The 23,893-nt window shown below is 41.0% G+C and overlaps 1 protein-coding gene across 2 annotated transcripts in view; it reads left to right on the plus strand.

The window, feature by feature from the left end:
- The window catches only part of sbf2 (SET binding factor 2), a 107,219-nt gene that overhangs the window by 43,114 nt on the left and 40,212 nt on the right, over positions 1 to 23,893 (plus strand). For both annotated transcript variants that reach the window (XM_005936484.3, XM_005936485.3), the window contains exons 4-17: positions 358 to 492; positions 892 to 1,002; positions 2,103 to 2,208; positions 7,058 to 7,190; positions 8,926 to 9,034; positions 9,387 to 9,500; positions 10,938 to 11,015; positions 11,287 to 11,400; positions 12,178 to 12,306; positions 12,405 to 12,503; positions 12,656 to 12,860; positions 12,972 to 13,081; positions 14,309 to 14,458; positions 20,565 to 20,633. In XM_005936484.3, the coding sequence (XP_005936546.1) occupies positions 358 to 492; positions 892 to 1,002; positions 2,103 to 2,208; positions 7,058 to 7,190; positions 8,926 to 9,034; positions 9,387 to 9,500; positions 10,938 to 11,015; positions 11,287 to 11,400; positions 12,178 to 12,306; positions 12,405 to 12,503; positions 12,656 to 12,860; positions 12,972 to 13,081; positions 14,309 to 14,458; positions 20,565 to 20,633 (1,662 nt within the window). The remainder of the gene's footprint in view (positions 1 to 357; positions 493 to 891; positions 1,003 to 2,102; positions 2,209 to 7,057; positions 7,191 to 8,925; positions 9,035 to 9,386; positions 9,501 to 10,937; positions 11,016 to 11,286; positions 11,401 to 12,177; positions 12,307 to 12,404; positions 12,504 to 12,655; positions 12,861 to 12,971; positions 13,082 to 14,308; positions 14,459 to 20,564; positions 20,634 to 23,893) is intronic.

The following is a 23,893-nucleotide window of genomic DNA, read 5'->3' on the forward strand; positions in this document are numbered from 1 at the left end:
AGGAGAGAAGGAGGATGAACTTCCTAAAGTCATTTTTGACTCTTCTGTAAGCAAATCTCGTTTAATCTTGGTCCCTTTGGAGAAATCTTTTATTAGCATCATCGTAATTGAAGAAATTAACAGAGTGGCTCTGCTGGCTGTACTAAAATGCAACATTGTGAAAGAGGATAATTAATTGTCCAGCCTTTCATGAATGTTTTTTTTTCTGCTCACTGTAGACAAAGGAGGATTTTTAACATTTCTTTGGGCTGCATTCAATTCAGTTAAAGGCCATTTTATTTATACAGTGCCAAATCACAACAGTCTCCTCAAGGTGCTTCTTATTATAAAGTAACGACTGCTCTTTTTATGTTTCAGGGATCAAAGAACATTGAAGCTGATGGCGATGAAGATGAGGAGGCAGAAGAGGATGGCCTGATCCAGCCAGCTCAAGTGTTTGCACCAAAAAGTCTCATTCTCGTGTCCAGGCTGGATTATCCCGAAATATTCCGGGTAATAAGACACCGCACGATTAAATCTTGATTTTAAAAAATGTTTTTTCTGACCTTTCAGAAGAATTCTCAGAATTTTTGTCAAATCTGATTTTCGTCTTGCAGATACTAATCTGCTTTGTTCTGTCTGTAAAATGGGTGTAGTGTAGGCATGCACTTCAGAAAGTACAGGAGTCTCAGGTGTATAAGAAACTTTGAGCCTTTCATTAAGGTCAGTTTGTGCTGGCGTAAGGCCAGTCATACCATCCATGGTAATAACCTTACTAGCAGACCTTACCTACTGAGGATCCTTTGCTCTTGGCCCAAAAAGAGAAAATGCAGACACTTATTAAGCACATTGATGGTTGCTTCTTTCCTTTTTCTCCATGTCTTAGTTGTCTTCCACATGTTGTTCTTACAGGGGTGCTTAGGGCTGATCTACACGGTCTACATCGACAGCCTGAGTTTCCCTTTGGAGGGATTGGTGGCCAACCTTTTTACGTTCTTGGTTCCTGTTGCTGGTGGATCTCAGGTAAGTCTGACCTAAGAGAGAACATGTCCACATATCACTGTCTAGCTCTGCTGTTGGGTGGTTTTTCAAGGAGGGGGGCACAGGTCCAGGACTTTGTGCTAGTTGGTTGTTGATGTCAACCCTGCTCTGCTTTCAGCCAGATTGTAAGTGGATGACTGAGGTTCAGTGATGCAGACTGATGTTTGCTTTGCAGCCAGTCACCACCATCATGTTCAGGGTTCAGGCGAAGTTCTAGTCTACTCATTCTGCCATGAAATAAACTCTTAGAGTGGAGCAAGAAAGAAAATCTCTTGAACTTTATCTGTAGCATTTTTGAGGACTGTACTGCACTGTCGCTGCATTAGGATCCCTCTTGATGTCATAATGTATTTTGGTGGCCAAATGTCAGAAGATAATGCTCCGGTAAGCTAGGCACAAGATAATTTATTTAACACCCAGAACAAAAACGCAGCCCGCTCATTCTGCCACAGCGGGTTTCTCGCTTTCTCATCTGATTTTGTTTTAAATGATGGATAATGTGCTGTTAGAAGGAAGAATTTGGCCCCTTCTGTTCTCTAGCAAGACGCCACAAAAAATCTCATGTCCTCAAGTCTGCCAGACCCAAGCAGACTCATTTGTCAAAACAAAACACAGTTGAACATACAGGTATGCCAGGAATTGTGTGAATGAGGACCCCATGAGACCTTTATATGATACTGTGAGATTATATCAGAGGATACCTGCACACGGTGTGAATCAGGATGTATTTGTGAGAATAATTACAGCACAGCTTTTAGGTGACTGATTAGAGTCTGTGTTGATCTGAACAACACGTACACACTTTGGAAATATGTTTTTGAATCTTTGCAGTGCATGAATCATTTTTATATTGATGCAGCTGTGCACCATATCAGTTATGTTTTTGATTAGTGAGAAAAAGACTTATTCAGATGGTCTGCACAGTGTTTGCGTTGAATAGAATGCATCTTCTTCATGCCCCACGGGCTCAGAACAGTCCTGTGACTGTCAGTCGCTGGACTTCTCGACCCTGTAGACGTGATGGTCGTTAAAATGTTCTATTGCTGTTGTCTGACTGTCACGCCCTTTTTTTCGGTTTACAGAAGCTATTTAGCCTGGGAGCAGGAGACCGTCAGCTCATCCAGACACCCCTGAACGACACGCTGCCCGTTACATCCAAGAGTATTGCTCTACTCTTCCAGCAGTTGGGTGGGTCAAGGAACTGTGATAACTACTAACCAGCAATCATGAGTCACAACATGACTTATTTATGACTTCATTGTTGTATCTGAAATGAAATGACTAAATGTCTTGTCATGTATTTATTAACATTACCCTGCTGCAGTTTATCATGTACTGTAGACTCAATCACCATGTAGGTATTTCTAGTAGCTATTATAATCTGACAGCAGTCACATTTAAAAACACAAGTTTTAAAGCATTCAATGTCTCAGCTTATTTAGTAAAATGCCTTTATGCTTGACATATTTCACATTTATTCTTATCAGATTTTTAAATGCTCTGTGTAACTTTGCTAATCACCTAGTGGCAAACTCCACTACTGTAGGACTTTTGCGGTGAGCCATTAAGAGCTCGGATTAGTTCTACATGAAATGCGTCTCAAGCACGGCTGTGCGTTTTTCTCTGTGTCCCATCAATGTTTCTGTAATTTTGTCTGGGTAGAAGGAGCCAATAATGAAGATTTGATTAGGTTTTGTGGTTTCGGATTGCAGTGTTTGCACAATATGTTAATGGTCCAGACTTAAATGATTTGAACAGGCGATACGTGCTCTGGTAAAGAACCGACGTGCCTGATACGCAATGACTCAATCATGAGGGAGTCCAGACGTATTAGGGAGTGTGTCTATTGTTTTTCTTAGCACTCCAAAAAAACCCGCAAATTGGCAAAAGCCACGCTGTGAACTTTCTGCATTATGTTTGCAGATTTTGGGGTTATTCCTAAACAGCGGGGCTTATTTCACTTTTTGCATATGTAAGCCGAGAGTGTGATTAAATCTAATTCACCTGAAATCTGATTTGTAATGGAAAGTTGGCCCTCATTTGGTCTCTCTTGATTAGGAGAATGTGCTTCACATCAGAGTAGATTCTGTATCCTGACTGTATTAACACCATCCTCGTTTTGTTTGGAAGCAGCAAGGGGATTGGGAGGGGTAGGTGTTCTTACACGATATATGCAATTAGGGTCATGTCAGAGCATGCATTTGTTGCCAATTTGGATACACAAAACAAAATAATGTTGACATAATAACGAATCACGACCAGTCAGTTTTCCTAAACCTGCTTCCTTTAATCAGGAGGGTACATTCGCAGTTCAGAGCAGCAAGTAGGATACAGTACATGTGTGCTGGAAAGATGAACTGCACATGTTAGTTTCTTTCTAATGTTTAGAGTCACGTACGAATAGCGCAATGATTACAGTTCAGTTGCTCGGTTAATAATTTTGAAAATGAATAGACAGGTACTCTTCTGCATGCAAACCAATATCTGAACACTGCTAAATGTACCCAGAGCAGGGCGATATGACCAAAAATATTTATCACGATATACATTTGAAAATTTGTGATAACGATAACTGACGATATAATTGACACTAGACAAAATAATTTACAACTCCTCAACTTTATTAGTGCCAAAAAAAACCAACATCAATGTATTTTCACTTAAAACAAGCAGCTTTTTTAAGTGCATTAAAGTTATATAAAAAATTAACAGTGCAAATGCAAATTCCTTGCTGACAGTTTAACCAAAAGGCATTTCCAGTGGAAATTGGCCGACATATCCTCAGCATAACCATGTATAATATCCACAAAATCCACAAAAAAAGAGGTTATACACACACAATACGGTAATATTATGTTGAAGCACAGTACGTATCACTCCGCGAGGCTCCTGCCTAATATAGCCGTAATGCTCCGACAATCCATCAAGCGTTGCGGGTTCGTAGCTTAGCAAAGTTGTACTGAAACATTTGACAGATTTTCGAGCGCCGTGTACCACATAAAATCATTTCGAGGTCAGTAAACACAACCAGAATTCATACATAAGGCACACGTGATTAGGGGCACTGTCGATTTTCAGAAAAATCAAAGGATTGATTTTAAGTGTGCCGTATTTTCCAAAAACAAAACAAAACACGGTAATAACGACGGCCCGCTAGCACGCTCTACCAAAAATAGTGCTTTGTTGTGTACCTGACGGATGAAAGCCAAACCAGTTCCACACCACTGAAGTTGCAGCATTTTTACAAACCAATTCTGGTTCATTCGTTCCACTTTCGCTCTTCTCATTCTGCGTCGCCGCCATGTGCTTATGTAAACAAAGGCACTGCGCATGCGCGTTTTACCCACGTTCTATCGCGATATTTCATTTTCCTATCGTTGCCCAACATTACACCGGTATTACTGTGAACGGTATGATATAGCCCAGCCCTACCCAGGCGTTTACAGAAAATGTCATATTTATGATATTTGTATCATCATGACTTTCAGGAAGAAAAGTACCTCTGACACGGCGCAGGGAATCTACACTAAACTAGGCTAAAGGCTAAAGCAATGAGATTGTTAGCATAGCTTTAAACAGAGGCTAGCAGAAGGGAAAAATAGCTAGCCAGAAAAACCTCAAAGCCACAATTTGTCACTTTTTATAGTTACTTACTGTAATACAAAAACAGTCTGTTGGTTTGGCTGGGAACTCCTCCTACATGATTATAAGTTGCCTGGCAACCACCAACCAATGGCTAAAATGACTCATGCACCTATAACGCCCAATAAAAGCATCATATCGTTTTACTTTCATGACAGTGACGCTGAATTTATCAAATACTGAATGTACTCATTCTTGATATTTTCATCTTGTGATGTTTACAGTATACCATGACTGTAATTTAACTTATAAAGTCAGGTTCACTCTATCAGAAGTTTAATGTTGGATAAATGAACAAATGTACTTCAGGCAATGGGGTTTTGAAACCACCTCAATTATTTCAGTCTGCATGTTTTGTTTGTTTTGTCTGCAGGTTTTTTCAGACTAAACTGTCCTGACCATCTCGTGTCTGTAAGCTATATATGTAGACACGGCATCGGTATTATCTATTCTTTATTCCACTCTTGGCAAGAATATGAAATCATAATCTTTTTTTTTTTTTAATCTGTCCTGCTGCTGTCACAGGTTGTTATATAATAAAAATTTTTTTATTAAGGTGCAGGAAACTGGAAGTTACAGACATAGTTAGACAGTAGAGTTAATGATTCCTCTGACCTTAAAGCCTGACTTTCCTGCACGTTGATTGGAAAGTCGGTTGATGAGTTACACGTAAGTGTTTTGTTTCCACTTATTAGCTCGTCCTTACATCCATATAAGGATCAGCTACTAGCATGGGGACAGGCAGGTCGGGACATCGCTCTGTGCGCACAGGTCATCGAGTCACCACAGAGGAATGTGTGTTAAACATGTTACACTGCACAGGAAGTACAGCCCCCCCAACACCACCCCCCGGCCGGGAGCGAGATAAATCCGACCCATCAACAGCCCGACTGTTGTTGTTTGTTGCCTTTGTCTGTTCTGTTTTTGCTGCCACTTCTTTTATTTAGGGCTCGGAAACGTGTCGCTGTTTCCATGAGATAAGCAAACACCTGAACACGAGGTGTGACTGTGAATTGGAAGCCTCGGTATCTCAGTAAAAATTACGGACAAAAATACATCATTTGGTGCCTGTTATGACTTTTTAAGTCACGCCTTTTCATTCTAAAAAGGAAGATTTTTTTCCTTTTTTGTTTTTTTTTGAGGTGCGCGTTTCCTGTTTATTACTGAAGCGCTCCATTCAGGCAGCCAGACTCCAGACCCAGCGCCCCCAGCGGCGCGGATATGTCTGCCGGTGTTCCTCTTTCCTTATCACTCCGATGTGTGATGAATTGGTCTGTCAGTTGCTTGATAGGAAACAATAACAGGAACTATAAACTTAGAATTCTTCCTGATTGTCGCATCAGTTTTTGAAATATTATTTATACTGTATGAGAGTGTGTAATTTCCTTTGTTTTTCAGAGATGACTTTTCACCTACCTTTATATTCAATGGTTCAGTAGAAACTGTCCTATTTGAATGCAAATTTATTTTTACAGCCAGTGGACACAGTGCAGATTACACAGCGTCACTGTAATTTTATTTCCAATTAATGCAGCTGCACTAAATAACAACAGTAGTAAAAATAATAATACAAGCTAAGAAATATAAACAAAAGTGAATTTGCCCTTTCAGTTTAGTTCAAAGTATTCATATTTTTAAAAACATTGTATTTTCAATGATGCATTTATTTGAATATATAAATTTAGCTCAGTGTTCCCATCTGCATACATTTGCTCTGTGTGTATAGTAAACAGAGAGTGCAGTGCCCACATACAAAGACAGACTGTGGTAGCTTCATTTAGACAGGAGGTGATAAAACAAAGAGGTAATACTAATTGAAGAACTGGCACAAGTCAGCCTGCATTACTGTAACACTCTTCTTCTTTTTTTAAGTGCACTTCCCAAAAAGTTTTTTTGGTAGCATGCAATAAAATCTTTACAACTTCAGCAAGAGCAGAACCACATTGTGTTGTAGTCTTCTACAGAACTGATGCTAAAATAATTGTTCTTGCATACAAAGCCTTAAGTGGTCTTGGCTACACTGCTGTCAGTGTTTTGCGTTCTCCTTTCATGCCCTCTGAAGTCATTCTGTACTTTTCCATCACAGCCGGAGCAAATTTCAATGAGATGAAGTTCTGAACTTTCTATATTAACATTCTTCACGTTGTTCCGCCTAACAGGAACGAGCGTACAGAATATTGTTTCCTTAGAATTTCAGTGATCCGGCTTGAAGCTTTTATGGTTATCAGAGAACTTCCAAGTGCACATTGTTTGCTGTAATCTGTTGTTGAAGTCTGAAAGGCCTTCACAAATCAATTTTAGATGAATGATCTGGAAAATGTGGACGTCACATTCCAGCAAATACCTCATTTATTTCATTCTGTGTTGGGGTTTGGTTTGTTTTTTGTCATTTCAGGAATCCAAAATGTTCTTAGCCTATTCTGTGCAGTTCTGACAGAACATAAGGTCTTATTCCACTCCACCAGCTACCAGCGGCTTGGAGAGGCATGCCGTGCCCTGGAAGCCCTCATGTTTCCTCTTAAATACAGGTGAGTATGTGTTTGATATGGCTGGATGAGACAGAATCTCATGTGACTTTCCATTGACTGCAGTTGTGACTTTCTTGGCTTGTGATCTGACTGATCATTAACTTTGTTAATTTTTCATTCATTTCTGTAAAAACAGTTTTCTCCACCACATTAGATCACCTTTTAAAGTCACACAATTTAACCTTCTTTAACCTCTTTTTTTTTTTTTTTTTTTTGCTTGAAATGACTCAGATGTATGTGGTTAATAACCTCCTTACCTTTCTCCGATACATTTGTTCATCACTCTCCCTTGTGAAACATATCTTCTAAGAAAGGGTATTTTAAGCTAATCCGGCCAAATGGGTTCAGGGGTTCTTAAACATAACACTAAACAACAAAACATGCAAAAGGAAGGAAGACGTCAGGAGGAAGGAGACAGTAAGCCTTTTTCACAGAAGACGTCTTGAACCATCATTGTAGTAATATTAGTAACAGTTTAACGACTACATCCACATGATTTCCAGCCATGGCGTGCCACCGTGTCTTTATGTGAAAGCAAAGTACCAACATCAAGTTGATCTAATGTGGTGTAGTAGGATGCTAATACATATAAATATTTATAAGTATGAGATATATGGTCATCTGCCACTTTATTAAGTATACCTATTTAACTCACTGTTAGCGTAAATATCTAATCAGCCAATCAGCTGGCATACAGCTAGGTGTATTTAGGTGTGTAGACTTGTTGAAATTCAAACTGAGCATCAGAATGGGGATGAAAGGTGATTTAAGTTACATGGCACCGTTGTTGGTGCTCTGTGGGATGGTCCGAGTACTTCAGAAACTACTGACCTGAGATTCTCCCACACAACCATCTCTAGGGTTTATAGAAAAAGAGGAAGTCTCCTGTGAGCGGCGGTTATAAAAGAACAACACATTGAGCACTGAAGCGACATTCAGATGACTAATTTGGCATGAACAGCATTCATGACCACACTGTGCCCATCTTCTGATGACTGTTTCCAGCAGAATAACTGTCACTAGATCTCAGTCCAATACAGCAACCTTGAGATGTGGGCATGCATGAGCAGCCGGCAAATCTGCAGCAACTGCGTGATGCTGTCGTGTCAACATGGAGCGAAATCTCGGAGAAATCTTTTCAGCAACTTGCAGAATCTATGCGATGAAGAATTGAGGGGATCCCTTTCTTTGCTTGCAAGGTGTACCTAATAAAGTGTCTGCGAGTGTATTTAGTTCCTATTAACAAATGAGCAATCAAAGCACTAAAACCATGATGCTACTCTGCCATTCCTTGCGTTGTGTGCCTGTATCCTTCATTGTTTGCTTGGTCTAAGTTTGCCAACAGCAACAAGAACAGCAAAAATCAGCAGCGGTTTATTTGTCTGTCTAAGCTGCTGGAAGTTTGCACAAACACAGTCACACGTCTCAAAAAACACACACAGTGTTCTACATTTAAATTATCTGGGGTTTATTGCAATTTTGACACAAGTTTCCTGTAGATGATGATGATCATTTAAAATTTCCATATAAATGTCCTCCGTGCTTTACTGCTCTCTTATCACTTGAAATAAGTTTAGTCATCCGAGCTCCATTTTCATCATCGCACGCAATCAAACACATCCTCTTCCCTGCGGGGAAGTATATTTTAAACTCATAGTTGACCAATCGTTGCATAATTCTTCTTAATCTTTCTTCTGAGTATATTTGTGCGTTTTCCTTGTGTCCGTGCACACAGCTACCCATACATCCCCATTCTACCTTCGCGACTGCTGGAAGTGTTGAGTTCACCCACGCCCTTCATCATCGGCGTGCACTCCATGTTTCAGAACGAAATCCAGGATCTGGTGAGTGTAGATGTGTCACAGACATCCAGGAATTTGTCCTACCTTCATGCACAAGTTAAAGATTAGAAATTGTTAAAAGGTAACAATGAATCATTAACAGACAACTTAAAGTCTTTAAAGGCTTATTTTGATATCCTCAAAGCAGGTCTTGCTTTAAGGACTTTTTCTTTCTACTGACCAGCGAAAGTGACATGTTTATTTTTTCAGATTCTTTTTGCACACTGGGTTTTAAAAGATTTCTCTATATTTAGCTGGTTGCATTTGACTCTCATCAGACATGTCTACCACACAGCGCTTCCTCCAGCAGCAGTAAAACCACCTGACCTGTCAGTGTTTTGTGTGTTTTGATCAGTTGGATGTTATCATTGCTGACCTGGATGGAGGAACAATAAAGATTCCTGAGTGTATCCACCTGTCCTTGCTACCTGAACCTTTGTTACACCAAACACAGTCTACCCTGTCCCTGGTGAGCCCAAACGCAAACTCACACATGCACACAAAAATACCTAAAACCACATTATTTAAAGATGATGGCATCTAAAGTGAGCACCCCAAAATTTTAAATATTCCCGAAGTTCCTTTTCTTTGAACATTATATAATAGAGTAATAGAGTGGGTTGTGTTCTGTATACGAAGTGTGCTCAGAAAGTTCCGTAATGCCGGCCAAACAAAGCAAAAAACATACCTGACCTTTTCAAGGTCGTCTCCTTGCAACATTTAAATCTCTCCTTAGAAACCCTGCTTTGCAATTTAATTGTGGAACATACACGTGCACAAAGAACAAATGCTGACAACCTGAGCCAGCTTCCATCACTGTTATTGAGCAAAGGATTGAGCTACAACTCATGTCGGCCAGCTTGAAGACAGCTCATCAAGTTAGATGGGTATCAAGGTACATGCTCCTAGATTGACACCCTGAATTTATCCCTTAGGGTCACCGAGTTGTTCTGCTGTAATACTTGCCTTAAGCAAGGCAGGCAAATTGTACATTACAGCAGTGCCCTCAGTTTCCAAGGATAGCAAAAGACACATGACCTCCCTAAGTGGGCCCCACCTGTCTCCACTGTGATGTGACAAGGTCAGAGCAAGGAGTCAGACCTGGAACCTGACTTATTAGCATAGCTAGTAGGCTAAAAGAACATAGAAACTAGTAGTTACAGTGTTAGTAACACTTTACCTGTTGGTTTATAGACTGTTGTTGGTGATGTCACATTATTTAGAACAGAATGGGGATGACCTGTGGCTGGACGGGCCCCCTGTGTATTTTTGTTTTGGGCCCCAACAGGCTGGAGAATCAGTACTGGCTGTAATATCCTGAGACAGCTGAGGAAGAACACTTGATCTGATCTGTGCCACGTGTTATTTTTTTTTTCCGGCCACACTCTGAGACTCTCCTCTTCCTGAAAATCAAAAATGGTTGAAGCGTGTATTTTGACACAGACAACATGATCCAGTTGCCATCAGAGACTGTCACATGCAGGTAGTCACAGCAGGACTTTTATGGAGTGAACTGAACTTTGCCCGAGTGCAACGTATGTTTCCTAGAAGTCACAGGGAGACTAACTTGAAGGGATGATCAGGTAATGTTTTTGTTTTTTGCAGGAGGTGCTGCAGAGCTCTTTGATTGCACAAGAAGTCATCTGTCATTTCATCCTTTACAAAGACAAACACATCACTACACATATATAGAGAAATAATGCTAATTCTTATATTTTGTTTAATAAAATGTTTGCTTTCCTAATGAAATAATAAGGCACTTCTTGATTACCACATTACCTGGTCACTCGCTGTGCACCCGCAGCTTTCCCTAAGTTAATGTTGGAATCATTCCAAGTTATTTTCCATAAATGCTTGGGATAAACGAAAACAAATGTATCGTCTGAATCTAAATTCATTTTCTTAGGTTTTACACCCGGATTTGGAGATAGCGGACAACGCGTTCCCCCCACCTCGCACCGCACCCTCCAACCTCAAGCTGTTGGTAAGTCAGCGGCGTTAACATTTGGCCTCATTTAAGTTCCTCAGTGTCTCAAGGAGTGATGTCCTTCTCCTTCCCACACGAGGAGGACAGGCTGCCCAGAAAAGGTTTCTTATCACAGGGAGGTTAGCGTTGGAGTGGGGGTACTAACTGACGGTAACCCATAACCCAAGTGAAGGAAAAAAAAAAAAAGCATGTCTGTTGTATAATTACCTTATCAGACTGCATTTGTGGCATAGCTGCTTGATGAGTAATATGTGTGTGTGTGTTCCAGGACAAGGAGGTGAGAGCCGTCTTTCTCAGGTTGTTTGCACAACTCTTTCAGGGCTACAGGTCCTGCCTGCAGCTCATCCGCATCCATTCTGAACCCGTGATCCACTTTCACAAGGTAATAAAACCAGGTCATGAAATTCCCGGGGCTAAAATTAGCATTTTTGCCAATATATGACCTTTTGATTAAGCTCGTTAAGCAATTCCTCCCTAGAAAACACGACGTTCCATCAATCTGCCCGCGCTCCTTTAGCCAGCAGTGTGGGCGGACTCGCACATAAAGACCTGACAGATAAACTTGTCAGAGGTGTCTAATGCGTGCGTTTGTGTATGCGTGTTGTTTTAAACGTGTCACAGAATCTTCGTGACTCTTCCTTGATGGTATCCGTTTGTTTATCCAAGCTTCGGACACAGTCCCGTAACCTTGGGCAAATCCGGCAGTGAGCCATATGAAACGTATTAGGTTTACATTTTTGTTTTGCGCCAGGGTTTTTGTTTGTTCGTGTCTGTGGTGTCTCCGTGGTAACCCATCAGCAAATCACCCTCAAAGTACCCCACATGGATCGCATTATAAACTAAAGCTCTGCTTATTCGCCTGGAATCCTGAAGCAGGAGGTGGGGGGCTCGAGTGAACTGTTTTATCTCCTCTAGCCACAGGCACATATAATTATGTGTAAAGTAAATTAAATTCATTTGCATGTAGTCATTTCTAACTGGATTTATTTCCCTTTCTCCGCACACTGAAGAACTTGCCCACGTTGCAACAATATAAAAGTCCCCCTTGCAGAGATATTTTGTGATCATGTTCTAAAAATGGCTGCTTGGTGTGCAGTCTGTAGTAAATCCATATGAACAAGGTTTGTGATTATGAATGCTCTAATCTGACATTATCCAGACTGCCTTCCTGGGCCAGCGAGGCCTCATTGAGAATGACTTCCTGACCAAGGTTTTGGATGGCATGGCCTTTGCCGGCTTTGTCTCAGAGAGGGGTCCACCTTACCGAGCCTGCGATCTGTTTGATGAGGTACTGTACCGTGACGCACCACCGAAACCTTAGCCTTTAACTTTAAATAATGTTTCTAGTTTACATTTTGTTTTCTTTGTTGTTGGTGTGCTTTGCAGTTGGTGGCCTTGGACTTTGACAGCTTTAAGGAAGAGGAGGTCAACCCCGCCAAGCTTCAGAAGCACATCAGGGAGCTCTCCGAGCAGCTTTATAGAAATGTAAGTCCTCGTGCAACAAACGACTGCTAAGTTTCCTCTGTTGTGCTGGTGTGCCGTGTACGTCTGATTTCCTCATTTTAGCCTGCTCTGCATGTGTGCTGCTCCAAATCTGTCCCATTAATCCATGTTGTTTCCTGGTTGTTGTACGTTAGGAGAACCCAAACCCCCACATGGCATTCCAGAAAGTGCCTCGGCCGTCTGAGGGATCCCACCTGCGCGTGCACCAGATACCTTTTCCCGTGCTGCATGAAGAAAAGGTGGAGAAGCTTATGGAGGAGGGTACAGCAAAACACAGCAGCGCACCTCTTCCTACACGAACTGAGAAAAAGTGTGTAGTACCCGCTGGACCACCTGTTGGTATGACTCACTTTAAAACCTTATTATGCACAAAAAATACATTTCACAAAAGTTTTTGCATGTAAATTTGTAATTAAAATGACTCATCAACGATCTGTTTGCTTTTTCCAGCATCCATCATGGGAAAGAGTTACTCTGTGTTTAACAGCGCTCGCAGGCTGGAGGTCGTGAGGAACTGCATCTCATTCATCTTTTACAACAAGACTCTGGAGACTGAAAAGGTGATGTACACTGTTTATTTTTCTACCTTTAAACAAGTTCATAAGGCACCCGTGCTTTGGGTAACACCAGAGCTTCAGGCCGTTTAGGAGCGGGTCTCTCCTTAGCTTTATCGTCCTATTATGTCCCAGCTGGTACACAGACACCTAGAAGCAGGAGTAAATAAGGCCTGTGATCAATCTTTCTGCATCCCTGTGCCAGGCTAAGCTGCCAAGCAATAATTACAACTGGGATTGATCAATTCCTGTCTGATCTGTTTGTTCCTGCAAGTATTTATGCTGAACAGGAATCTTTCCTCAAAGTTATATTCCACACTACAGCCTCATCTGTAGGAGTTCATAGGTGAGCATTCAGTCCAATATGACTCCAGTGTGTTTAAAATGGGATGAGTGCCAGTTGTTTTATGTATCCTTATAGCTTCATACAGGAGTTATATAACCTGAACCTGCATCTGCATGCACACAGGGTAAAAATGCATAGCAGGAATTCTCTGAACACCCCGTGAACTTGTAAGTCTTTGACATACATACAGTGCTGTGCAAAAGTGTTTATCCTCTTCCTGTTTTTTTTGTTTGTTTGTTTGTTTGTTTTTGGAAATCTGTTACATTTAAATGTTTCAGCTCATCAAACAAAAGTAAAAGTAATGGAAAAGTAAAATTACCCCCTAAACCTAATAATTGGTTGCGGCACCCTTGGCAGCAAAAACTGTAATCAAGCATTTGCAATAACTCTTTCACATCACTGTGGAGGAATTTTGATCCGCTCTTCTTCGCAGGTTTGTTTAAATTCAGCCACATTGGACAGTTTTCCAACATGAAGGGCCTGTTTAAACTAAGTCCAGGCTTTAACTAGGCCACTTCAAAGGTGGACTTGCTGCTGTGTTTCGGATCATTGTCCTGCTGCATAACCCAAGTGTGCTTGAATTTTATTTTTTCACATAGGGCCAGATAGGTTTGCAAGAAACAGCATTTTATATTTATTTATCTTTGCAAAAACATAATAAATCCGGAAAGAGCAAATAATTTTCATAGCACTGTAGGTACTCCTGTAGTTGTTGTAGTGAATGGCACTTTTGACAAATACTTTATAAAATGAAGGTTTCCTGTCTTCAGTTTTTCTAACAGTTTTAAATTACTAATAGTTTCCTGTGTCTTGTGCTAATTGACTTCTCTTCACAGGTCTGTTACTTCTTTCTAAAACCCTCTTTCCCTCTTTCTTCACTTTAACAGACGCTGCCGGCTGCACTGCGTGCGCTGAAAGGCAAGGCAGCCCGCCAATGTCTGACTGAGGAGCTCAGTCTCCATGTTCAGCAGAACCGCGCCATACTGGACCACCAACAGTTTGACTACATCATTCGTATGATGAACTGTGCCCTTCAGGTCAGTGATGTGACAGATAAACCTGCCAACATAAGTCACAGACTGTTACATCTGTACTGTAAACATGCACAGTAATATTCCATGCAGATAGGAAGAAGCAGTCAGCCTTAGAAAAGCCTGGATTTTTTTCCCCCCTGCAATGCGGGGGTCACGTTCTACAATCAGTCAACTAATCGAGAAATTTAAATACCTGAATTTTTGATAATCAATCAACTGTTTAAAGTACAGAAATGTTGTAAAGTCTTTATTTGTTCCAGATTTGGGTTTTGGTCTGTTGCTTTTAACAAAAAAGTCAATTTAAACATCATCTTGGATTACGAGCTTTTCTGTTATTCTAAGAAAATCGATGGTGAATGAGTAAATAATGAATGAACTACACAAACCTGATGGCTTAGAGACTGTGTGGCCTTATAAAGCAATGCGTTTTATCAAAACTTTATATGAATTAAAGGATTTTTTCCTCCTTACAATGCAAGTCTGAAATTGTACTGAGACACTCAGTGCTGTCGTCCCCAAACTGTGAATGTCAAATTTACAGTGTTATTCCCACAAAATATTGAGATTTATTTTAACAAAGCACTTTTTCTAAAGCTGATATACAGGAAAATGTTTTTCAGATCCATGTAAATATTTTAGTTCCGTATCACAAAGTAGACTTTATGAGTTTAAAAGATTAGCTGTAGAGAGTCAGATAGTAATGCTTAAGGTCTCACACAGGCTTAGGGATATGTTGGCGACCACTTAGTAAACCCTGGTCACGAGGGAAGAATGCATATTCCCCAATAGACTGCGATTGTTCAATGGATGTTGCTTGCAGTCGCTGTGAAATTGAATCGGTAAGACCCAGTCATGCAAGTTTGAAGACCGATAAGTGACCTTGCCTGCTGGTAACCTCCAGTCGCGTGTGCATCCCATCACTGTTTGGTGAGTGGTTGTTGGTAGTTTTAGCGTGAAATTGGTCGTAAAGACGTACACAGTAGTGCATCCAAAATGGCCTTGTGATTGTTTTGTTTCTAGCAGGTTGCAGTTGCTGGTTTTCATGGAAGATGCCATCCCGTCTGCAAACACTTGCAAAACACTCCAAGCCATGGTGAAACTATAAAAAAAATGCTATGCAAACCGGAAAAGGAGAAAGTTCATCTTCAAAGTAAAAGCTGTGATCGGGCACATCTACTTTGAAGCCATATAAAGTTTGCCTTTATTTGCAACTGTCTGGCCTTGTGTCATGAGACTTGTGACCTATAAGACCTCACAATGCTTCTCATTGTTAATCAGATACTGTGTTTGTGTCTTCTTCGTGCCCTCCTGGTGGTTCAGCTCTTTGTCAAAGCAAGTACGTAGTGTGGTGGTTGTTTTTTTTTTTTTTTGCAGCTTATAAAAAGTCTGTAAAGCTTTACTCAAACGGAGCAGTTGGTCTTAATTGGTAGTTCCCCTTGTTTTATTAGTGTGAATAAACCCATCTGAGGGATTTTAAAAATGTAAGCAATAGTCAAAAAGTACAGCATTTATAGAGTGACTTGAGATTCCAGTCATTCCCCCCCAAATAACAGAAAACCAATTAATCCCACCATCTGCTAGGGACGTGCAAAATGTGCACGTTGCTTCAGAGTTGTTCAAATGGAGTTTTGATGAATTTGGCCTTTCGAGAACAGGAAGAGAAAAGTAGTTTGTTGGCGTTTGATTGTCTTCATTTTCAGGATCAGAGACTTTATCGCTGGTCTGCATTTACCAAGACTTTATAAAACCAAAATCTCGTTTGCACAGCCTCTTTAGTTCAATTCTATCTCAAGTATAAATCAAACGCGTGCTTTCATGTTGTTACATGAAAGCTGGTGCGTCATTTGGTCTTCACCATCAGAACAAAATCTGCAAACCTGGGCTTAAATTTTTCTTTCGCCCAAACTAATGAACCTGTTGAACAGGTATGCTCTAGGAAAATGAATAGGTCATCTGTATCTTTAGTGCTGTCTGCAATACAAGCAAGTAAACCTACATCCATGTTGTGCTAATATTCACTATTTTCATTTGTTCTGCTCTTGAAAACTACATGTTAGACATGAACATGTGTAAAAAGAATATAAACAAAACATGTTTGCTGAAATACTAGTAACCCAAAGGAGAAAGTAATAATTTCACAAATATAGACGTGGAGTACACTTTGATGAATTGCAACAAAGTATGTAATCAGCCTTTCTCTAAAAATTTTAGAATCATTTATTGTTGTTTTTAAAGATTTTATTGTTTGTTTTTGGTCTCAAAGCCAGGTTGGCTTGCAGCTCTCGGTCTTGTGTTCGTCTGGCATCTAAATATACATTTTAAGATGTGGGGCCAGTTATTACTTTTAAATTCTGCTACGTCGCCTTTGTTTCAATACCCAGCAAAACAAGGACCCCATAAAGATGTCACAGAGCGCGCCGCGGCCGGCCGGATTGTGTCTGTGTGTGCGTGTTCAAAGGTCCTTCAGAGCTTCACAAAGCCAAAGTGACCTATTCTGCAAAAAATGTTCATGCTTCTTGCGTGATGACAGCCACATGCCGCCTCAGTATTTGTGGCGCGTGTGTTGATCTGACACGTTGATTTGCAGTGACATCATCATTAAGAAACCACTTACAACATTTATCGTTAAACTGTCAAAGGCTGTGTGACTTTTCTGTTTTCTGGTTACAATCAGAGTTTTCCTTTGAAAGAGTTAGCAGGATGTGTGCGCCACAGAGTAGGCTAAAGGTTGAGGCGCTGGAATCAGATGAAACTGTACCTTGGAAGTATGTATTAACTAGCTTTTCTTTCTTTGGCTATCTCGTTAGGCGCGCTAACAATCTGTGAGTGTCTGTAAGAAATTTACAGTTGTGCATTCTTTCCTGTTTAAACATCTGTTGTTGGCCTTATCTCTGCTGTGTTTCTCTGCCATGAGTAATACCCCCCTTATTGAGGCATTTATGTTAATTGCTCATTTATATGAGTGTGCGTGCGCATGTGCGTGCATGCGCTGGTCAATGATCTAGCATTTAGAAGTAAAAGTTGCGCAAACCATGTGGGGGAACAAGCCCTGCTGTGGATGTGTCCTGGCATTCCAACCATTTCCTGTCTGATAGGATTATTAGCCTTCTGTGCTCTGCTCTCTCATGGCCTGCAGCGTCATGATGGTGCTCACGGACACGCTCCGAATAGAGGTTTACTGTGAGAGGGTGTCAGAGTCCGAGGTCTATGGGAAGAGATCGCCTCGGCGCAGAGTCCATGCGTCATTTATGATCCCAACCTCAAACGTGTGACATGGAAAAGTGTACAGTAATGCATATTAAGCATAGATGTTGTTGTCGGGTGGAGGGTGAGCTCCATCTAACTGTCCTATATGGACTGCATGTTGCCACATCTGAGCTGATGAACCCTGATGTACCCTTTACCCTCACCCGTCCACCCACTCTAGCTTAATTTCTACCCGCTGCACTTTAATCACTTTGAACATTTCCATTAATAGTTATTAGTGATTACATTTGTACATTATTTAGCTCATAAATTAGTCTCTTGCTGTGAGAAAATGCCCTCTTGTCTGCCTTAGTGGTCCTAATGGACTGCCTTATGTAACTCACTGGTCACTGGGAATCTGTACTTAGTATCATTCCCATGTTCGGATAAATGTTTCTCAAGGATGTGCACCAGTGTGGCCAGGTAAACATCAGTGCTAATCGGATATCTTGCTTTCACTACGGAATTTCTGTTTATTGCTCATCCGGGTGACACAAATGTCAGCTATGTTGCTTATTTTTGCCTAATTCCTTTTCCTATTCGTAATTCCAGACGCAATTAACAGTAATAGGCTATGAGGCAGGCGCTGCTCTGTTTGCCCTCTGCCGTGAAAGTCTCATAAATGCATGCCGCAAGTGTCATCCCACAGCTTTCCTGGAAGGTGCTAACACAGGAAGTTAGTGTTTGCTCACATCCTACAGCGTTTTGTGTCACATGCTGACAGCCTCCTTGTGTTTGTCCAGTGCATACGTGTCTGAAACAGAATAGCGGTGTTAGTCATCCTCGCTGTTATAGCTCCAGCAGGCTAAAGAATGAGGGAAAAAGGTTAGACACATAGTAAATAATGGAAGGAAATGGAGGCTGCAGGGTGTCCGTGCAAACCGCAACATCTTCTTCTCCCTCTATTCTTGAAAACCCAAATAACATATGTTAAGGACGAGTTCCCCACCATGAACCATGTGGACGCTGTGAGAATGACTGAGTGCTTAATGCAGTAACTTTTTGTCAAGTGTTTGATGGACTACAAGCACTCATTCAGTCTAATCTGCTGGAGATTTCACTGCTATCTCTTCACTTTGTTACTCGACCTCAAAAGCTTTTGAGCTGTCACTTATCTTCTCTGTCTGCTCACAGGAGATTAAGGTGGAGGTTAAGTGTGGCTTAAGTGAAGCCGATTAAGTCGTCTTTATATGAAAGGTGATATGGTGAAGTATCTAAACCCCTCCCCTTTCCCACCTCCAGCCATTCTTGGACCATTTTGGTTAAAAAGGCTCCGGTCATCGCTAAATTTCTGTTTTTTTCCTTGGAAGAGTACTCATTTGTAAAATAGTCACACTCTTCTGCCTGTGCATTTCCACTTGTTGTTCTATTTTGTCTGGGGTCCATGAACTCCAGTGACCTGCAGCTTTGTCGAGGATGCTGGGTAAACAATGCTTTGGTGCCGCTCCAGTAAGCTGGAACATTTTACCACAGCCCCAATGGCTGCAAAGAAGAAGGAAAAAAACTAGCAACAAGAAAACTAAAGCAGAAACTGTGTTGCTTTGTCGACGGGGGGGCACTGGCTTTCATGTGTTTTGCATTTTCTCCCCTTTGTACATTCTTGCCTGCGCGCATTTTCAGGAGTGGCGGCAAGAGGGCCCCCCATTGCAGACCGCTATCAGAAAGTGGAGCATTCCTCCGCCTATCTCCCTCTCCAAAATGAAGCACTCTGATAGTATGTTGTTTTTGAAGAACACAGTCATGGTTTTAAGAGTCTCGTTTTCACGTGACGTTGGTCCAAAACCAATACATTAAATATGAAAACATTTGTCATACAGGTTTTTTTTGTTTTTTTTTAATGACTCGGGGTTATCCGGTGCGGCACAAGGTCAAAATCAGTGCTGTTGTTTGTACATGGTCTTAAATCAAGTTTCCTCTGGCTGTTTTCATTTGCAGAGTTCAACGAATAAATCCCAACAAAGCTTATTGCACATAAGTACCAATTTCCTGTGGGTGAAGCACTTTTGAGTCCAACTCAACTCTTTTTCTTTTGTTCCCCATTGTTTTCTATGGTCTGTGTAAGAAAAGTTTAGTTTGGGCCCCTAAGCGCCTCCCACCTTCAGCCTCCCGTGTAGTGATTTTTTGTCTTAATGCCATCCTTTTAAAAGTGCTGTTAAGCACCGCCTCTCTGACCTGAAACAGTCTCAGATACAGAGACTCATTGGAATGGTGTGTAAATGTCAAAGAGGGAATATTTTCAACCAATCCCTTTTGAAATAAAAAAAAAAAAACCACCTATAAAAAAAAGAAAATTGAATTTGCTTTCTGGCTGGCCGTGGATGCTTGATTAATTGCCGAAATAACTGCACTTTACGCAACATTTTGTGATTATTATTTTTTTAATTAGCCTTGTATGGCAGTCTAGCTGAATCAATATCAATAAATTGAAGACTGGGACACACTGACAGTCGTGTCAAGGCAGGAATTATATAAGAAGATTGAAAGCATATGTCATAACGGTGCAAAAGAGCAGAGTGAGGGGATTTGGCAGGCCTAGTTTTGAGCTTTGCTCTGACATTTAACAGAACAGTGTCTTTATGTAACAGGACGTTAGAAATGCTGAAGATGGATTCTTTGCCACCCAAAGTTCTCCCAAAGTCACATTTCTGCATTGCTAATTTGTAGCTGTTGATCAGCAGAGCCCTCAAAGACCATGTTTCTGCTGTTGTTGTGCAATTTAAAATTGTGTTGACATCATAAAATATTTTCACACAAAGTTATCAAACCTGATGATAGTAGGGTTGAAAAGATGTTCTCTCCGAGTTTCGCACCATGCTTTGTTTCCTGCTCTGTTCTCACATCTCTCTTACTTTTCACCCCGCAGGACTGCTCCACCTCTGAGGAGTTCACGGTGGCTGCTGCACTGCTGCCCCTGTCAACAGCATTTTACAGGGTAAGGAAATAATAATTCTATCAAAGCATAGAAGTGTGTGCCTTGAATGTAAATCTTTTGCTCCACCTGTTTTCTCAATGCCGTCTATATCATCTAAGGGATCAGTTTAACTTTTTTATGTGAAAAAGAAAGTTTCCCCAGGCTTTCTGCAGTCCTGTGAAGAACTAGGCAAACCTTTGATGCTTCGATAAGAATTGATATAGTAAGTAAGCTGCATTCAAGCCTCATATCACCAAGCACAATGCAAAGTGTTGGATGCAGTGGTGTAAAGCACCCCACCGCTGGAATCTAGGGCAGTGAGACGTGATCTCTGGAGTGACGAATGAACAGTTTGGGCATGGCCCCTTGCTGTTTCAACATGACTTGGCACTAATACACAAAGCAAGATTCATAAATGGATGAGTGAGTTTGGTGTCGAAGAACTTGAATGGCCTGCACAGAACCCTGACCTCAACCCGATAGAACAATTTTGGGATGAATTAATGGAGACCAGGCCTTCTCGTCGAACATCGGCATCTTATCTCACAAGCGCACTTCTGGAAGAATCGTCAAAAATGACCATAAACACAGTCCTAAACCTTGTAGAAAGCCTTCCCAGAAGAGTTGAAGCTGGTATAGCTGCAAAGCGAGGGCCAATATCATATTAAACATCATAAGATTATATTAAGAATGGCATGTCACTTGAATTCATAAGCTTGTGAAGGCAGAAGAAAAAATACTGTTGACAATATTGTGTAGCAGCGCGACTTAGGTTTACAAAAGTGCATCTGAAGAAACCACAAGATCTCTGGAACAATGTCCTTTGGACAGTTAGACCAAAATGGAGAAATCCATCATATCAGCAGAAACACCTGACCACCTTCCCACTGCTAACCACGGTGGTGAAGGGGTTAGGTTTTCACATGACTGCATTAATACCTGGGAACTTTATTTTTCCACACAGCTGTATGCAAATATTCACTTACCCCTGTGGTTTCTAGCCATGCATATAGTCTAGTTTAATAAGTGAAACTACTGTCTCTAAATATTTAAAACAATCTTAGATAAATTATTGAGCTTATCAGCGCATTGACAGATGGTACCGGACTGGACTCTTTTAAACCTGTCAGCCTAAACATGTTAAATATGTTGCTCCTAAATCTCATCAAACTGAACCTGCAAACATTGACTCCTGTTGAACAGATCAGCTCTGGGGATTACATTAAACAAGGCAGTTCCTGTCAGTATTTTGGACCATCACTGTCTGTAATTCCACTTTGGAGGTCTTGTGAATTTCTCTGTGTTTTGGTTTCTTGCTGGCTGTTGTGAATTGTAGATGGGCTTGTGTGCACAGCTGGTTTAAGGAACTGAACTGTTAACCATTTCCCTTGTCTTCGCCCTGCCCTAACTGCCACCGCAAGTGTGATAATGCATAAACAGTGACGTGCAGTAACAGCGGATTTCGACTAATAAAATGCAGATATATCAACTTTGTCTTAGTTTTATTGAAGATATTTGGGTAGCGAGATGCATGTCAGTCAAAATGTAACCACAAGCTGGATACAGCGTCTGTTACATGCTTGTCCATGTCAGTAAACCTTCTTTTTTCCCATGACCCACGCCACACACCTCTCAATCATCAATTTTACTGGCAGCCCAAGAGTTTCAAGTGGTAGTTGACCTTAACTTAACATTGCCTTCACAATAGAGAAGTTTCTACACAGGGAATAACCAGAGAAAGAACTGCTTACTTGACTTTTCGACCCCTGCTAGAAGCACACAGTATTTTAAAGCCAGCCGTGGCCTTTGGTTTCCAAATCATCTAATCAACCACAACTATGTCCTTGCAGCTTACTTGTTGCTATAGGAACAGACACAACTGTCCACACTGGCTTTTTGTTGGATACCAGTGCTGTACCCTGATGGGCTGGACTGGGAACTGGCCTGCTCTGTGCCACCACATGACTTATTCAGTTCACATGCCACAGGCTGATGTAACTTTGTTTGATATTTGTTGTTTTTCTCGTTTCTCTTCAAACCCACCAGGACTGAAACTTTCTCTCATGTAAAATTACTTCTCGTTACAAAGTGGTTTCTGTCTCAACTATGTTAGCTGATCATAAGTCACAGTTACCACACACTGCAGCGATTTCCTCCCTTTTCAGTTAGAAGATTAAAAATAATGCCTTTTGTGGCACAGACAGCTTGTTAGAAGTAAAGACATTTAGAGAAAGCCATTTTTCTTTGTTGTTTACAGATGATTGGAATTAATGACAGCACTGAGCTGTGTTTCATCCAAAGGGGGAAAAGTAAAGTGAGGTCACGAAGGAATCTGCCAAAAATGTCTGTAATCTCTGGTTTAATAAAACAAGGATCATGCAGTGGAAATGTGAGAAAAACAAAGCGTGGTAATGGAGCATGGCAGCAGCTGTCATTTTGGGTGGGGACTGTGAGGCATGCATGATCTGATATCTCACAATTGATTTCCATACCCTGTTTCACATGTTTCTGTACATGTTTAATATTTTTATTCATTATTTCCACATTTGTATGTGCAGCTAAGAAAAATCTTGTATCAAAAAGTATTTTTGATACCGATACCTAATATCGGATCGGTCCATCTCTAATATAGTGTAGGGTTGGGCGATATGTAAAAAATTTCCAACTGACAATCGTCAGTCCAATAATCGACGATGGGTGATAAATTCGCGCATGCACAGACCTTTTGATGGGCGGAGCAATGTAATCATGCACAGACTGATTTGCACGTGTACAACACAGAAGTCCGAACATGGACAAACTAATTTCCATAAAAAACATTAGGACTGTCAGCGTTAACGCGGTCATCACGATTAACGCGATTAAAATTTTTAACACAATCAACCCATCTGAGGCGCAGAATGAACGAACTTTGGACAAACTGCCCGAAAAACGTCGATAGAGACATTTCAGGGATTTTGACTCAGTCTGCGCTCCAGATGGGTTAATTGTTAATCGGTGATGACGGCGCGTTAACACTGACAGCACTAAAAAAAATATATAAAGTCGCCAATTTGGGATGAAATAAATAAAATGGTAAATGGCCTGTATTTATATAGCGCTTTACTAGTCCCTAAGGACCCCAAAGCGCTTTACATATCCAGTCATCCACCCATTCACACACACATTCACACACTGAAAGAGGCAAACTTAAGGATGTAACCAAAGTGGTGTGCCGCTTGTGCAGATGTATAGTTCGAGTAAAGTACTCAAACAAGACTAACTTGCATGAGCACGTACGT

Source organism: Haplochromis burtoni, unplaced genomic scaffold (assembly GCF_018398535.1).
Source record: "Haplochromis burtoni strain Fernald_Lab_line unplaced genomic scaffold, NCSU_Asbu1 Contig_50, whole genome shotgun sequence".
Lineage (NCBI taxonomy): Eukaryota > Metazoa > Chordata > Actinopteri > Cichliformes > Cichlidae > Haplochromis > Haplochromis burtoni.